Source organism: Trypanosoma melophagium (genome assembly GCF_022059095.1).
Source record: "Trypanosoma melophagium isolate St. Kilda chromosome Unknown ctg33segment0, whole genome shotgun sequence".
Taxonomy (NCBI): domain Eukaryota; phylum Euglenozoa; class Kinetoplastea; order Trypanosomatida; family Trypanosomatidae; genus Trypanosoma; species Trypanosoma melophagium.
In genome coordinates, this window is record NW_027125167.1 from 1,147 (window position 1) to 16,691 (window position 15,545).

Consider the following 15,545-nt stretch of genomic DNA (forward strand, 5'->3'; position numbering starts at 1 on the left):
TTTGCAAAATAGTTTTTGCCAGAAAGCAATAAAAAAAAAGAAATTTTCCAATAAAACATATCCTTGTAGTCGAAAAAATGGGTACTACGAAAACCAACCCGAACTGAGAAAAAACATTACTTACTGATGAGAAGACTCACGCAATACGTATAAATTGGCATATGCGTTTGGTTATAGAAGCAACCGGTGGAGTGATATTTCACTATACATTTTTAGCCAAGTGCTGCCTCGCCAGAGTATTTAATGTAGAGAAAACCATCCTCGTCTTTATATTTGGCGTATAGGTCAGACATCTGTGCTGTGACTGGCGGAACTGCACCACCAACGAAAAGAAATATAGCCTCCTCTGCGCTCAACTGGACACGTTTACGGAGCACCATGGCGAACTGCCCAACCGTGAGGTCTGATGGAACGAGGAACTTTCCCTTGTCCAGGCCACCAATATCCGAGTCATTGGCCTTTTCACACACAACAGGAAGGCGATCTGGGTGTCGTTCCCTCACTCTTGATGACTCCTTCTGGCGGCTCTCAAAGGAGTGGGACACCTTGTATTTACTCTCAAATACGTTGTGCATTGCTGATTACGAACAATAGGCAAAAATTGAGTATCCAATAAATGAAAATGATCAACCTAGGTCAAAACAAAAATAGGAAAAGAAAGAGAAAAAAAAAACTACACAAAACATACATACACATAGATAGAACCTAAGTCCTCACGATCCAGGAAGAAGAAGGCTAAAATCAAGAGAAAAAAAAACATCGCTTACAACAGGACGATTCATGGTTTTTCAGGAAAAAAACATAAAAACAGCACTATTTTTCAAAAAGCAAAAAAAGAACATCATCGAATAAAAAACACTAAGATCAAAAAACATGAAGATGGAAAAAACCATCCATACTATGTCGAAGCAGGTTCAGCGATTTGGCTGATAAGAGACAATGATAAAATACTATCACTGTGCACGTATATATCAGGGTATTGGTATACGGAACATAGTAAACTGCTACCAGAATTCCATCACGCTCCCTTCTTACTAGGAACACACATAGAAAAGTAAATAAATATTTGCCATTCTCTGAATACGGCTACATGCATCAGTTTGGAAATACGTACACGAATAAAATTGATGTCACAACATTCTCCCAAATGTAGCTTCGCCAGAGTATTTAATGTAGAGAAAACCATCCTCGTCTTTATATTTGGCGTATAGGTCAGACATCTGTGCTGTGACTGGCGGAACTGCACCACCAACGAAAAGAAATATAGCCTCCTCTGCGCTCAACTGGACACGTTTACGGAGCACCATGGCGAACTGCCCAACCGTGAGGTCTGATGGAACGAGGAACTTTCCCTTGTCCAGGTCACCAATATCCGAGTCATTGACCTTTTCACACACAACAGGAAGGCATACTGATATGCGTGAAAAGAGGGTGTATTGCATTTCTATAGAGTAGGCTCTAGTTTATTCTTTATTTTGTGTGGTATAAAAACTTCTTCTTGTCATGTTGTCCTTTAGAATAAATTATGTGAGTATACTGAGAGCGAAGGTATCCTTTGTTTTGTGAAGAAAGAAGAAGATAGCGATATCTTACGCTAGTGGTTAGTATTAATTATCACCATCATCTAATGACGTTGCAATTAAAAATCGCTTTTTTTTACTTTATTTTGGAAACCCAGAACTATGGTACCAAATAAAAGAGAAAGATATTCATTGGTCTCATAAGCTCTTCTACCATGTATCCACTTTAATTAAATAAGGTTATGATAAGTGTTTCGATACGCTGCTGCAAATACATAAAATACCATCATCACCACATGTTACAACGTAGTGATGCTGAAATTTGACGTCGCTAATGGGAGATTTATGCAATCTGAGGCGTGTTGAAGGTAGAATGGGCTCCCCTACTGGCCAGTGGTATCGTTCAGGAGTGGTAGAAGTGTACAGTCCTGGTGTATTTTGGGGGGAACCTTCTTGGGATTTGCTTGTGATTGCCTGATTTCCAGAGACTACCTGTTTGTCTGAGCGCACACTTCCAGAATCCCAAATGTATAGGGAACCATCGTCATGCCCACTGATGATATGTGTATCAACACATCCAAACGACACACTGGAGCATCTACGCGTATTACCTTCAATACCCTCAAAACGTTTGGGAACTACATCTCCCGTTAAAACGTCCCAAAGACGAATTATTCCGCAGCCATATGAAACAAGTAACAAAGATGCTGAGGGTGAAAGTGCTACCGACGATACCTCACTGGCTACCGGTGAGGCAAATGTAAAAAGGAGCACACCTGTAGTAACATCAACAACCCGAATAAGTCCTTCCTTTGATGCCGCAAAATAACAAGTACCAGACTGATTCGCTATTAATGATTCAATAGGTGAAGAGCTAAAACTCAACTGGTACATTTTTTCTCCTGTCAAAAGATCCCAAACCGTCACAATACCATCCGAAAGTCCAGTTGCAAGAATATATCCACAAGGAAAAAGACAGGAGGAATAAACATCTGATGTATGCGTAAAAGTATTGGCCACACAGTCTGTTAAGTATTCTGAAGAAGGTGATAAAATTAACTTTTTATCCATAAATCTTGCTAAATTGAGAACAACAGCTTGACAGCCACTCCATGAGAGAAGTATCTGACGATCATGACTTGTCATGCCTCGTACTGGTGCAGCATATTGGTAAAGACTGCAATACGTACCAGGGGAAGTAATAGTTGTCTCCCCATTCTCATTTTCTAATGGAATCCATAGAATAGATCCCGTATAAGTACCGGCAGCTATTGCTGGAACCTGAAAAAATGGATGACAAGCTGTTAGTCTTACAGCTCTCTCACTGCCAAGTGAAATATCACCACGTAACTTGTTCATGTCGAGTGATAAAATAAGACTTGATGGTATGAGTTGTTCTCCCAACGGTCTAAAAATAGAATGCACCGTCTGTTTTGTATGTCCAGTTAATAATGATGGATACAGCGATTTCACAAGTTCGAATGAAAGTGAGTTAACCAATATTTGTTCAAGGTCTTTGAAACTAGCATTAGAAACACCATCAAAACCGAATTCGTACTGTCGGCAGTATGGACTTCGATCACTGTAACCAATAACCCTGTTAATGAGAGACTGGATTTGAGCGCGTCCTTTCATAGGAGTCCAACCGCGCCAAATTGGGAACGTTTCACCCGCTTCGGAAACATTATGACAAGTAAGCATATAAATAAGCTGCTGAAAATGTTCTCTGTTTATAGTTCCTTCAAGTGGTTTAATCCTTCTTAAGAAAAAAACATGAGCACGCTGTCCATCATCTTCATCAATGTATTCTAGAAACTGTTCTTGGACAATTAAATATGGCAGTGATTGAAGTAATAATGCAACTTTAGAGAGAGTTTCACTATTTCCTGATGCATTTGGTTTTACGATAGACTCTAACTTTTTTAGTTGTGTCTGTGCTGCATCCCAGTTACCTTGATGAATAGCACGGGAAATAGCACGAAGAGTCTTTCGTTCGTTGTGCTCCTGGCGAAACAGGGTAGCTGCCTCATCACGCAGCAGCTGGGCTGAGGATGTCAGTCCTTGATCTATCAGCCATGCCACGATAACCTGCACAAGTTCCCCACGGATGACATCACTCTTCGAGTCAATATCAATAAGAGCATTGCATGGAATAGAAAAGAGTTTACCTCCACCGCTCTGTGCAATGGACTCCCCTTTGACAGCGAGGTTATCCCCTGAAGATGCACTCATTATATAACAACTATCTCCCTATTACTCTCCCTTTACTGTGGTGCTGCTTACTACAAAATAATAATAATAATAATAATAATAATAATAATAATAATAATAATAATAATAATAATAATAATAATAATAATAATAATAATAATAATAATAATAATAATAATAAACACAGTATAAAGAGCAAAGAATTACATACATGACCAAGAAAAAGAAAGGTTGAAAGAAAATTTCAACTAATACAAAATCAGGAGACATGTGAATTGTTTTTTTTTTTTTTTTGTACCCCGACCTATCCTTTTAAATATCGTTACTTGCATGCAATAGGTTCGCATCGAAAAAAAAAAAAAAAACCTTTTTTATTTTTTTTCCATTACATCGTTTTTTTTTTTCTTATTCTACTTACCACAGCGTCTGTCACGTTGACTATAATTAAATAAGAGGCGAATGAGGTCTAATTTAGTAATCTCTGGCCACGTCTTGTTGACAAAGAGAAACTCTGTATATGCGCACTCATACAACATGAAGTTGCTCAATCGTTGTTCGCCACTCGTACGAAGTAGTAATTGTGGTTCAGTTCCACCACAATCGGCAAGAATATGTGCGTCTTCAATCTCATGATTATGCTGAGTAACACTACGTAACATTTGATTCATAAGGTCTTCTTTTGAGATAGGAATTGATTTATCTACTCGCTGTTCAAGACGGTTACAGGCGTTCACAACCTCATCCCGACCACTGTAGCTAACACAAACATTAAGAACAAAACGTCGTGGAGAATGCCTACGGGTCTCTTCTTCAATACTTATCATAAGTTCACGCATACGAGGTGAAATTCGCTCAAAAACCGGAGAAATAAATCGGATAAAAATATTTTTCTCTCTAGCAAAGTTACGCATACGTTCAAAGAAAAAGTAAAACAGTGCCATTAATACCTCAATTTCCAAAGAAGACCTACCCCAGTTCTCTGTTGAAAATGCATAAACCGTAAGCATTTGAATTTCAAGATGAATACAGTCATTGACAAATTCCATAAGTTTTTCACCACCCATACGATGTCCATCTAAAACTGTGTGTTGAAGAAGTGATACGAGACGATTGTACATTTCATTCTTTTCTGATATAGTACACTCTTCCTTAAGAATACTCTTACATATACCCTTTAACACTTCAGTAGGTGCATCACTCAGTGCGGTTCGTTTGCCATATCTTCGATTCCCATCCATAATAACGGCAAGGTGCCGCACACCATGTTGTGATGCTCCAGTTATATGATAATTTCCTACGGTTCCAGTAGCCGTTTCTATAATGTTTGCACCGCCACATAACGCTAGAGAGGTTTCTTCCTTATCGGAGTCCAGTAAAGCCTCACATAGTCGTAAATACCAACAAACAGTGCGCAGAGCCGTATGGCGCCAATACTGACAACTAACACACGCCAAACAACCGAAAAGCAATACAGCACAGAAAAAAATAACGAGAGCCTCAAATCCCTCCGTCAAGGTATCCAAAGTTTTACCCCTGCACCGTCCAAAAAACAGAAAAGAAATATCAACTTCATCAATGAAGTTTCTATGAAGCTTTTCTTCATTGCTTAGAAGCAAATCGGGGAACATCTAGACTAAGCTGAGGTAAAGTACAACTTATCATTGGAACGTCACACACATACACAGGATCAAGAATAAAAAAAAAACACATTAAAAAAAAGTAAAGAAATACACACACATACATACATATGTACATATATATACATATATAGTTTATTTATTTGGATGTGTACCTGGTGTACGAAGGCAAAAGGAAAGGGAAAAAATGAGTAAGATGCAAACAACCTCAACTCTTCTTAACAACAGAAGTGGGATCTAAAGATCCTTTTTGAAGTCTCTGCAAAAGATCTTCATTTGTTTCTGTCGGACGCAGGCGGGTGCCACTCTCACTACGGCGTACAAGAACATCTGAGTTGAACAATGACAGTGACCGTAGAGTATTGATAAGTGGTGAAAGCAGTGTATAGCATCCCTTAGCAAAATGTACAAGCGGACGATAGAGCCATGTTGCTAACCATAAGAGTAGAGACGTTCCATCATCTGAAACTTCGGCTACTCTGCCATCGCGACGATTTGATTCCATTGCAAAAAGTCGCAGCTGTTCCGTGTGATCAGCGACAATCCCACGTTCCTTCTCCAAATTAATTACAACATATTCAAGCTGTTGTTGAATATACTGAAGATCACTGTTCGTTTTAGTAAATGTATCCTCAAAGCGTGAGGTGGTGGCTCTAACATCATTTACAATAACTCGTTGTCGCTCGAGACTCTTCTCTATTTGTTTTATTCGTCGTTTCGTACCTTCAAGTGCATCATCTATTCCACGCACTGTTGTGCATAACTGTGTGTACGAAATTTCGTTTGAATCTGCACCCTTTGAAGTGATAAGGGGGACTACAACATCCCACTGACTCATCTATGATAAACTCACTGGAAAAAAAAGACAAAGTAAAACACGTAAATATCATACACAAATACACATGTGCAAACCCAAGGAAAGCAACTTAGTAAAGAGAAAGGGAGAGAAAAGAAAGAGGGAAAGAAACAATTAAAACAAAAAAAAAAAGAATAGGAATAAATTAACAAAACAATCACACCTCCAAATAGAAGAGAAAAAACTTCTGAATTTGAAAAGAACTGATGATGTTTTACTGTGAATAGCTTAATCTGAATCATCCAAGAGCAAGCGCTGTTGTCTATTTGACGTTGGTGTGCACTGCGTTCTTACCACACCACTTACCGTCGTTTCACTCTGCCCACAATCTCCAGTACGTAAAAACTTTGCATCCACAGATTCATTTGCACTCTTCGCTGACCTTTTCAGGGAGTTTTCATGCGATTGGGTGGCAGAAGCACAGTGTCGTTGTTGTATATCTCGCACATACACAGCGGCATTCTCTATTGTGCCACCATACTGGCTCCAGTCAATCTGACCCTCATCATCGCCACTTTCCTCCATTGTTGGCATGTAGAGCATTGTTGGTTTGAATACACGCCTCGAGTTGGCGTCTAACACGCAACGCTCCTCGTATGAAAGGTCACGGTAGCAACCAGTATGTGGGGCCAGTATACCACTTTTAAATAGTTTACGCTGTTCCGCACATGCATCTTCCTCGCCTCCAATATTACTCTCAACACTCTCATTCTCTGCCAAGACCTCCAAAGAAGAACTACTACTGCTACTGCTACTGGAATTGCCAGAGCTATTACTCACACGCAGGCGCTTTCTACCTCTCGTTACTTCTTCTAGAACCTCCTCTTCACTAGAGCTTAGTGAATCTTCGTTACCTTGAAAACTATTATGATCGTTACTCGAGCTACTGCTATCATCACTCTCCGAGTCACAAATGAAATCACTTTCCGAGCTATCAACATTGTTTGAGTGAAATGTATTCATTACTTCCTCATTGGTAAAAGCCATACGATTCACACAGTCATCAATATGCGGTTCTGCACGCTCAACTGTTTCAACAATTCTGTTATAACGCAACCGATTGTATCGTGCATTTACGTACCAGTAGCGTGACACTGTCAACGTAGGACCTCCTACGGTTATGTTGATACCTTCACTCTCACCCCGCCTTCTCTGCTTCTCATTTGAAAGTCGATTGTACTTAGATATGTATTCTGTCAAAAATGCTTTTAAACGGTAATCTGCAGCAGATGTACTTGTATCATTATGGTGAAGACGTACGTGCCTCTTCCAATTAACCGCACGACGAAACACCATATGAACCAATGGTGAGTCCCAGTCAGGTAATTCATTTGCAGATGGAATGGTAAGAGGAACTCGCTCAATCTCTTCCCCTTCACTGTCGTGTGTCTCGTTGTTCTCTGTTTCAATAAAAGCGGATCCTTGCATGTGTGCTAGTACATCAAGTGGGTCCAGAACGGGGTTTGGGTCACCCTCAATGTAATCAACTCGCTGCCGTGTGACATCCATGTGCGGTAGAAAGCGAGTACTCACCCAGTGAAGGTAGCATGATGGACACACATACAGTTCGGTGGGATTAAGAAGGTAAAATTCTTCCATAATTTGATCAAAGTAAACATGTCTATGAATAATATGAAGACCACCAGCCGACTCATCTGTATTACTTTCAAGAAACACATTACTCTTTTCAAAGTGAAATCTTCTTCCCTCAATCTCCTCTACCTGCCGCTGCAACGAGGGTGTCATTGGCTCCCGAAAATGTGGAGGCTGCATAAACATTCCTCTATCAGTTGCAATACGAATAAGCGTTGAGGTGTTGTAAAACAAACGAAGTGTTCCATCAGGACTCATGATCTCAACATACTTCTTTGAGTACAGCGGCTCTGCGGTGATGGCATCTATACGTTCTGCTGCAGCCTCTTCCAAGTTTGGCTGTCCGCCTATTGTCTCTCTTTTTCGCGGCAGCCGCCTTTTGGGCGCCATCGCTGGTCTGCGGTGTACTCCTTCCTTCGTTGTATTCTTTGTTTTTTTTTTTTTTTCTCCCTCTCTCCCTGTTGCAATACTTTATATAACTACTTTTGCTATTACCGATCGTTGATAAATGGGAATAGTGGGAATAAGAGTAAGAGTGATGGGAAAATATGGAGCAAATAAAAATGAAAATAAGCGAGGAGATACACAGTTAAAGAAGAAGAGGGAACGGTGTTATTTTCCATTTGTCATTTATCACACATCGGCAATAAAAGGGGGAACTTGCAGAGACGAGTTTGAGTGAATATGATTCAAAATCACATCTCTCAACACACACACACACAGTCTCTCATTCTTTCTTTCCCTCTCTATCACACTGTGTGCATTTATGTACAGACACATGAACAAAAAAAAACATGCAAACAAAAAAAGAAAATAATTATAAAAATACCGACTGCCTACTGTAGTGCACCGGCTACGAAACACACACAAAAAAGTGAAGAGTAAGATCGATTATTCCCAGACAATAGGGAAAAGAGATCCACATACTGTTCACACAAAATTGTGCAAACAACAAAAGCAATAACATCACACGTCATACAAGCACATACATGCAAACTGCAAATCAAAATAAAAAGTGCAGAGAAACCAATATAGAGTAACATGTTAACCAAGGAAAGAAAGTATCTGGCGAAGTGACTGCAGCAACGCATTCAATGGAATGACGCCCATCGCAACCATTGCAAGAAGATTAGCAAGCAGCACACATGAAGCCGCGATATCCAGACGATTCATACGATCACGACGCTTTGCAAACTCCTCCAGTGATTCATCTCTTCCACGATACATCCCATTTTTCTGCCTTGACTTCTTCTCTCGACGCATCTTTGACTTGGACCATGGAAAGCGTTTCTCCACATACCCATAGTATAAAAAAATACAGAGAAGTGTATTCACGCCAACATAAGTGACAACCACCATTGGTGGTAGTTTACTAATTAGATTTGGCAATTCTGGAATCACTGGAGAGATTCGTACTAAAGTAAAGTTTGCGAAGATTAGCACCGCCCAGTTTAGCCAAGATGATGAACCCAGTAAAAAAGTCCATATTCCATTTAATACCACAAAACATCCAACCAACACCCAATCAACTACAGGCTCAGACAATGGAAAGCTGAGGAACACAAGAGAAATAAGAATAAATGGAATATATCCAGACGGATCTGATGAATTAACCTCAGCCGCTCTTTCTTTTAGCTCCTCACGCTGCTCTTGCTGGAGTTGTCGCATACGCACAAGTTCCTCCACACGACGTTGAGTACCCTCGCGTATCTTACTTGCGATTTCTTCTCTGGAACGACTCATTACTCCTCCAAACCTATCTTCTTTTCACCTCCGCTTTTCTCACAAAAGACTATTCTAAACCTAGCAATCAACCTGAACAAAAAAAAGACCATTCACATAAAGATACAAAGAGAGAGTTTGGTAATTCAGAAAAAAAAATACAGAAAAAAGTTAGAGAGCGCGAAAACAAATAAATAAAAATAAATAAAAAGGACGACCATTCTCACAGAAAAAATCACGAGATGTACAGTTACTTTAAGCCATATCAATGTTCATTTATTTCAGCAGAGTCTCCTACATCAACTACTCCTGAAATGAGTCGAAAAAGTCCCTCACGCACTTCCGTTGGAATAACAGAACGTGAAAAAGGCAGCACCTCGCTAATAACATCTTGCACGTCTAATGACTCGCCACTCTGAGCCCTGCGGCGTACCACTTCCGTCACACATTGAGAGAGATCTTTCCGCCATTGACTTTCACTCCCCAAATTTTGTGATAAGTACTCGGTAAGCATCTGCTTTTGAACATTGTCCATCGCCTCATACACCCTGGACCCGGAAGCAGCATCAGCATCAGCAGAATCCCCTCCAACCTCGCGCATCACACTCTATTATGTACGAGGTTTTTGGTTCCTTCTTTGTTTCTTTGTTTGTTTTTCCCTTTGGACTTTTATTCGCACCAATTGAGCGTTTCGTTACTCATCATTCCATTTAGAAAGAGAGAGAGAGAGAGAGGGGAATTCGATGAGAACAAAAATGCAATAAACTAAAAGTTTAAATAAGATTTGAAAACGAAAAGGAAAAGTTTTACATTATCCCTATTCATCTCTCAATAATCCTTTAGGGTCTCTCTCTCTCGCTCTGTCTATCATTTCCGCTTTCTCCGCATGTCTGACATCATACCCTTTACTCATTTCTTTCGGAGATATATATATACATATGCATGAAACATGGTTTCAGATACTATGAGAGGAGAAAACACTCGCTGTGCCGATTAGCAAAAAGTGCACCGGAGGCAACGTGAAGAATAAAATCCTTCCCAAAGGATGACAATATTGGTAGTTTTTGAATACTTCTCATACCAAAGCAAGAGAGTCCTGGCACAGTATTAAGGAGACCATGAATACCTTCCATCGCAGTTATCATGGTACCGGTGTGCAACATCATTTCTGCTGCAAACGGTTCCCCAACAGCAGCGACACTGCCAATATCTTGACCAGTTTTAATAGCCTTTTCTAATACTTCTGTTAAAGTGCAGACGTCATAGAGACCCAAATTAAGCCCTTGTCCGGCGAAAGGATGAATACCATGAGCAGCATCGCCTAATAATATACACCGAGATGAGTATGGGCGTAGAACAAAATTTAATTTTAACGGAAATGTACCCTGTGCGCGCATCTCTTTGCCCTTTACAGTTCCCTCAGGGACTTGTAGAATGCGAGGAATATCTCTCGGGGCAAAAGCATGAAGACGTTTGTTAAGTTCTTCTACAAGATCATTCTGCGAGGCCACTGACAACTCACGAGCATGAGCAGCCGTTGTTGAGAAAATAATATTTGCTGTGTCCTCTGATGTTGGAAGCATGGCGATAATACTGCCGTCAATAAAAAAGTTTTGGAAGCAGCATACATTACCGTCATCTACACGCTCTAAACGCACGCCACAGACAAAACCTGTCTGCGCGTAGTCGTGCTGCAATGTCTCTGTTGCCATTACATCTCGCAGTCGACTCCCACGTCCATCACAACCCAAGAGCAAAGAATATTCAAGATCTGCTTCACCAGTGACTTTGCGCAGCACCGCCTTTCCAAGAGCGCCATCGATAACATTTGTAGACAATTCATTAATAGATAACTCTACTGTAGAGCCAAATACAAGATGATCTTGAAAATCAGTAGGGTTAGTATCATCTATTATCTTGTGGTCTTCAATAACGTTAACAAGGACAGAATTAAGTTCTGAGTTATAACAAATAAAACCCATTGGACGTTGTAGATCTGTAAACTCCAGTAATGGCTCTGCCGTCGTATCTCCTCCTCCTCCAAGCGGTCCACTCATAAAGAAAGCCGCAGGACGCTGATGGGAAGGAAGCAACGGACTGCTTAACTTCTCATGTCGAAGGGCAATGCGGTAGTAGGCGTGTTTTGTTTGCAAACGCCGCCAACAATCCAATTTATCAAGTAACTTACTAGAGACCGGTGTAAGACTCACAGTTCGTAGTTGATGCATGATGTTCTGCGCATCATAAGATGGATGTGGAGCTGCATCTACAAGCAACAAACGCGAGAGAGATGACGCATAGAGTGGTGGAGGTACAGAGACATCATCTAATAAACACTGTGAACGAATACGTGATCGCAGAAGTTGGAGAGAGGCTAGTGAAGCTGCCCCAACTATACCCCCACCCGAAACAATTATATTATATGGCTGCTTTGTCCGTTTATCTTGTTGTTGTTGCGCTTTTATAGAACAGAGAAAACGCATAGACGAACGAAACATCATTTTTTCCATTCTAATATTTAATTTTTAGAGAATAGTATTACCTTTAAAAGACTGTCCTGTTCCCTTTTCATAGACACACGATAAGGAAAAAGTGGTCAATATAAATGATAAGCATCATAATAGTTATAATAGCAATAATAATAATAATAATAATAATAAGAATAAGAATAATAATAATAATAATAATAATAAGAATAATAATAATAATAATAATAATAATAATAATAATAATAATAATAATAATAATAATAATAATAATAATAATGACATATTGCAAAAACTCAAGAAACCCTTTTTTTCATGTGGAATTCAATATGCATGCTGCTCTGATCAACACATTTTTCTGCCTCCACAGATACACTGTAACCTTGTGCCACTTGATACTTTAACACACCATCTGAAATTTAAAAAACCAAAACATTTTTATCCTTGTAACCGGAATTAGCATTTAAAATACAAATTTCTTAACTTTTGTCATCAATTACTCTAACAATGCCGTAAAATCGATCCCCCACCCCAAATATATATATATAAACACTCGCTTAAATTCATAATAAAAAGGTACTATTTTTTTTTTTTCTCTTCTTCATTCCTAGACACTTCAAAGAAAAAAAAGTTAAAAGAAATTGTCGTTTTTTCTCTTCTCGGGTTCTTCAGAAAGATATTTCAACCCTTCACATAAACGGATTCCTCTTCATCGTCAAGAAGAACAACTTCAGTCACCGGTTTTTTAGAGCGACACTTGCTGCAAATAAGCAGAAAAATCATAAGAAGCGCAAGTGCTCCAAACGCCACACCGGCGATCCATACACGTTTAGCTTTTTCTGGTGATTCAGTGACACAAGGGCAAGAAACATCATAGAGAATGCCACGCATTCCACATGCTGTAATAGAAAAATTCTTGTCATTTTCGCAACCACCTCCAATAGTATTCCAGCCTTCAACAGGAACACAAATGTCATCTTTTTTCTTCCGAAGGAGCTGAATATAACCATTTTCTCCCCAGTCTTTTCCCCACGAATTGCGTACAATCCAGTAGTCTTGTCTCGTTACGTTATCACTGCCGTAACCAACAAGGTGTACAGCATGGTTAATGGTGATATTCGACCCATCCTTCCCACAAAGATCAAAAATACTCTCCACGTAATTTTTCCATTGACCGGCATCGACACTCACAGCAAGAGGACCAACAGTGGCAAGGGCTTCAATAATGGCATCGTAGTCATTATGTGGAAATGTTACATAACTGTATACATTTACCCCACGTGGAACACTTGTATTAAGTTGACACGTCTCTGTTTTTTGAATATTACCACTTATATATGGATACGTTTCATTAAGGGTGAGACCACCGGCGCTTCTAACGTATTCCCAGGCTAATTGCACTGCACCACCGCCACAACCACCGGTTCCATCACAGTGATGTGAATTATTTGTACATGATGTGACTTGCTGTGTGCTTAAATTAAACAACTTTCCAGTGTGAATGGCATACATACTTTCTACAGACTGGGTTGCTGCATGTGCCCAGCATGATCCACAACTAACTTGATTTTTAATTGCAGAAAGTACAGGTTTCTCTGCATCTTGCCAACTCATTGCCTCTGGTACATTAGCAGCCCTGTAAATGTAAGAACTTCTTTCCAATAAAGAGATTGATTGGTCAGTGGAGACACGTCCATTCATTTGATTTCTGAATTCTTCATTGGTAAGATCACTGAATCGGTTAATACCAAACTGTAGTTAACGATGTGAAGCTTTATTTAACATTTTTACTTCCGCCAGAGTAGCGGAAAATATTTGACCTCGCTTGCGGTATTCTTCGGGATCATCATGATGTTTTCCAAATTCGGCAAGATACATCTCCAAGGAGTAGTTATCCATTTCATGAGTTGTTGGGTGTGCAAAAGATGGAAGGACTACAATTGAGGCAAGTGCAAGTAAGCCAATAAATATGTTAACTGGAAAATATTTCATTGAAGTCAATTTTAGTCGACGCAGTTATTATTGTCGTGATTGTTTTTCGTTGTTGTTGTTGTGGCGGTGTTGGCTGTAAAACAAAGGAAAAAAATCACTTTTTACAAGCAACCAACACAACCCACAAAAAAAAAGGAAAGAGAAAATGAAACAACACAACAAAATCACATAGACCATAGATTCCATAACAGATACCAACACAAAAAAGAAATGAAAAGTAAAACTGAAAAACAAGAGTGAGAACAAAGAGAAAAAAAAACATCACATGTATTCTTCTGGTTATATATATATATATATATATATATATATATATATATATATATATATACAACTATGTTTATCAGAATAATGACTGTAATGGTACAAAAGCATCCATCGGAGGCCCGACATAGCTTCTACGGGGAGTTAGAAATACACGTTGACCTACTTTGAATCTATTTTTAGTTTGATTACCATTTTGTTGTTCCTGTGGCAGTGTATTACAAACAACACCAACACCACCATCGCCAGCACATGTGGCCCAATAATACGTACAGTTAATGTTTCGTGGTGGTTTATTGTATGGTGGTGTAATAACATCTATGAATAAAGCAGGATCATCGCTTTTATTCACAATTTCATGCAGTACACCTCCGCTATTAGGCCCGAAGGAAGACACTAGCGAGAAAGGATCATCACTAGATAACTGTGCCGTTACAACATCTGAAAAAACAACCACTCCCTCAACATTGTGTGGCTCCTGCAACAAAACCTTCTCCGGGGAAGTACGATCTACCCAGTCAATGGACGTCACATGCAGTTTTCCAAACAACACCCGCTGCCACACGGTCATTGTGCAATGATCATGCAGCGGCAACATTCCCCCCGGCGGCACGACAAACCAACAAACCACCACATCACTTGTTTCATACAATGTGCAGCACCCTAATGTGTCGCCCAATTTCCCCCACCATCTGTCGGGGCCGGTGGTGTTCAGTGCGTCATTGAGGGAAAAGGCGCTGGCGGCCAGCGGCGTACGGCGATGATGGGCCCACGACAGCCACGCACTCTCCGGCACATAACTTTGGAGATCCGCTAATGTCAACTGCGCCAGGGCCCGCACAATCTCCGCAGAGCAGAAGCGACCACCGCGAGGCTGCAAGGCAGATTTAAGTGCCAACATCAACGCGGATGAGAATCAGCACCGCTATCTTGATGGCTCCGAGAGGAAAATAAATAAATAAATAAACACACAGATAGATAGATAAAGAGAGAGAAAGAGAAAAAGAAAGAGAGAAAGAATAAGTGGGGTAAAAAAGAATTGTTTACGACTTGTACAAGTATTACTAAAACTGGTGATATACAGAGAAGGTTTTTTTTTTTGATTTCTCGACATTTTTTCTGTCGTTAACCGGTATGAGAAAAAAAAGCAAAAATAAAATGAAGTCTGACACAGTCTCTAATACGAGATAAGCGTCAAAGATGGTATCGAATACACTAATAACAACGATATAACATCTGGAAGAAAAAAAAAACAGAAATATAAAAA

The 15,545-nt window shown here is 39.8% G+C and overlaps 12 protein-coding genes across 12 annotated transcripts; all 12 read right to left on the reverse strand.

The window, feature by feature from the left end:
* Nucleotides 1-212: 212 nt before the first annotated feature.
* Nucleotides 213-575, reverse strand: LSM04_004313 (Autophagy protein Atg8 ubiquitin-like; the record flags this gene model as incomplete). The annotated part of the gene is made up of 1 exon (XM_067331039.1): nucleotides 213-575. One exon carries the CDS (start codon nucleotides 573-575, stop codon nucleotides 213-215), a length of 363 nt encoding a protein of 120 aa, XP_067189058.1.
* A 555-nt stretch (nucleotides 576-1,130) lies between these two features.
* On the reverse strand, nucleotides 1,131-1,442 carry LSM04_005393 (Autophagy protein Atg8 ubiquitin-like; the record flags this gene model as incomplete). The annotated part of the gene is made up of 1 exon (XM_067331040.1): nucleotides 1,131-1,442. The coding sequence occupies one exon, from the start codon at nucleotides 1,440-1,442 to the stop codon at nucleotides 1,131-1,133; it is 312 nt and encodes a 103-aa protein (XP_067189079.1).
* Nucleotides 1,443-1,760: 318 nt separating this feature from the next.
* On the reverse strand, nucleotides 1,761-3,752 carry LSM04_001520 (WD40 repeat; the record flags this gene model as incomplete). The annotated part of the gene is made up of 1 exon (XM_067331041.1): nucleotides 1,761-3,752. One exon carries the CDS (start codon nucleotides 3,750-3,752, stop codon nucleotides 1,761-1,763), a length of 1,992 nt encoding a protein of 663 aa, XP_067189011.1.
* Nucleotides 3,753-4,141: 389 nt separating this feature from the next.
* Nucleotides 4,142-5,359, reverse strand: LSM04_007560 (Decaprenyl diphosphate synthase-like; the record flags this gene model as incomplete). Its single annotated transcript, XM_067331042.1, has 1 exon — nucleotides 4,142-5,359. The coding sequence occupies one exon, from the start codon at nucleotides 5,357-5,359 to the stop codon at nucleotides 4,142-4,144; it is 1,218 nt and encodes a 405-aa protein (XP_067189110.1).
* A 217-nt stretch (nucleotides 5,360-5,576) lies between these two features.
* On the reverse strand, nucleotides 5,577-6,206 carry LSM04_003477 (uncharacterized protein; the record flags this gene model as incomplete). Its single annotated transcript, XM_067331043.1, has 1 exon — nucleotides 5,577-6,206. One exon carries the CDS (start codon nucleotides 6,204-6,206, stop codon nucleotides 5,577-5,579), a length of 630 nt encoding a protein of 209 aa, XP_067189045.1.
* A 246-nt stretch (nucleotides 6,207-6,452) lies between these two features.
* Nucleotides 6,453-8,207, reverse strand: LSM04_005332 (uncharacterized protein; the record flags this gene model as incomplete). The annotated part of the gene is made up of 1 exon (XM_067331045.1): nucleotides 6,453-8,207. One exon carries the CDS (start codon nucleotides 8,205-8,207, stop codon nucleotides 6,453-6,455), a length of 1,755 nt encoding a protein of 584 aa, XP_067189075.1.
* A 654-nt stretch (nucleotides 8,208-8,861) lies between these two features.
* On the reverse strand, nucleotides 8,862-9,560 carry LSM04_004492 (uncharacterized protein; the record flags this gene model as incomplete). The annotated part of the gene is made up of 1 exon (XM_067331046.1): nucleotides 8,862-9,560. The coding sequence occupies one exon, from the start codon at nucleotides 9,558-9,560 to the stop codon at nucleotides 8,862-8,864; it is 699 nt and encodes a 232-aa protein (XP_067189061.1).
* Nucleotides 9,561-9,804: 244 nt separating this feature from the next.
* Nucleotides 9,805-10,140, reverse strand: LSM04_003296 (Transcription factor; the record flags this gene model as incomplete). Its single annotated transcript, XM_067331047.1, has 1 exon — nucleotides 9,805-10,140. The coding sequence occupies one exon, from the start codon at nucleotides 10,138-10,140 to the stop codon at nucleotides 9,805-9,807; it is 336 nt and encodes a 111-aa protein (XP_067189039.1).
* A 361-nt stretch (nucleotides 10,141-10,501) lies between these two features.
* On the reverse strand, nucleotides 10,502-12,049 carry LSM04_000420 (FAD-binding domain; the record flags this gene model as incomplete). The annotated part of the gene is made up of 1 exon (XM_067331048.1): nucleotides 10,502-12,049. One exon carries the CDS (start codon nucleotides 12,047-12,049, stop codon nucleotides 10,502-10,504), a length of 1,548 nt encoding a protein of 515 aa, XP_067188997.1.
* Nucleotides 12,050-12,706: 657 nt separating this feature from the next.
* On the reverse strand, nucleotides 12,707-13,726 carry LSM04_005401 (Peptidase C1A; the record flags this gene model as incomplete). Its single annotated transcript, XM_067331049.1, has 1 exon — nucleotides 12,707-13,726. The coding sequence occupies one exon, from the start codon at nucleotides 13,724-13,726 to the stop codon at nucleotides 12,707-12,709; it is 1,020 nt and encodes a 339-aa protein (XP_067189080.1).
* Nucleotides 13,727-13,783: 57 nt separating this feature from the next.
* On the reverse strand, nucleotides 13,784-14,017 carry LSM04_001935 (uncharacterized protein; the record flags this gene model as incomplete). Its single annotated transcript, XM_067331050.1, has 1 exon — nucleotides 13,784-14,017. The coding sequence occupies one exon, from the start codon at nucleotides 14,015-14,017 to the stop codon at nucleotides 13,784-13,786; it is 234 nt and encodes a 77-aa protein (XP_067189017.1).
* Nucleotides 14,018-14,357: 340 nt separating this feature from the next.
* LSM04_008518 (Cysteine oxygenase/2-aminoethanethiol dioxygenase) lies at nucleotides 14,358-15,179 on the reverse strand (the record flags this gene model as incomplete). The annotated part of the gene is made up of 1 exon (XM_067331051.1): nucleotides 14,358-15,179. One exon carries the CDS (start codon nucleotides 15,177-15,179, stop codon nucleotides 14,358-14,360), a length of 822 nt encoding a protein of 273 aa, XP_067189132.1.
* Between the last annotated feature and the right edge of the window lie 366 nt (nucleotides 15,180-15,545).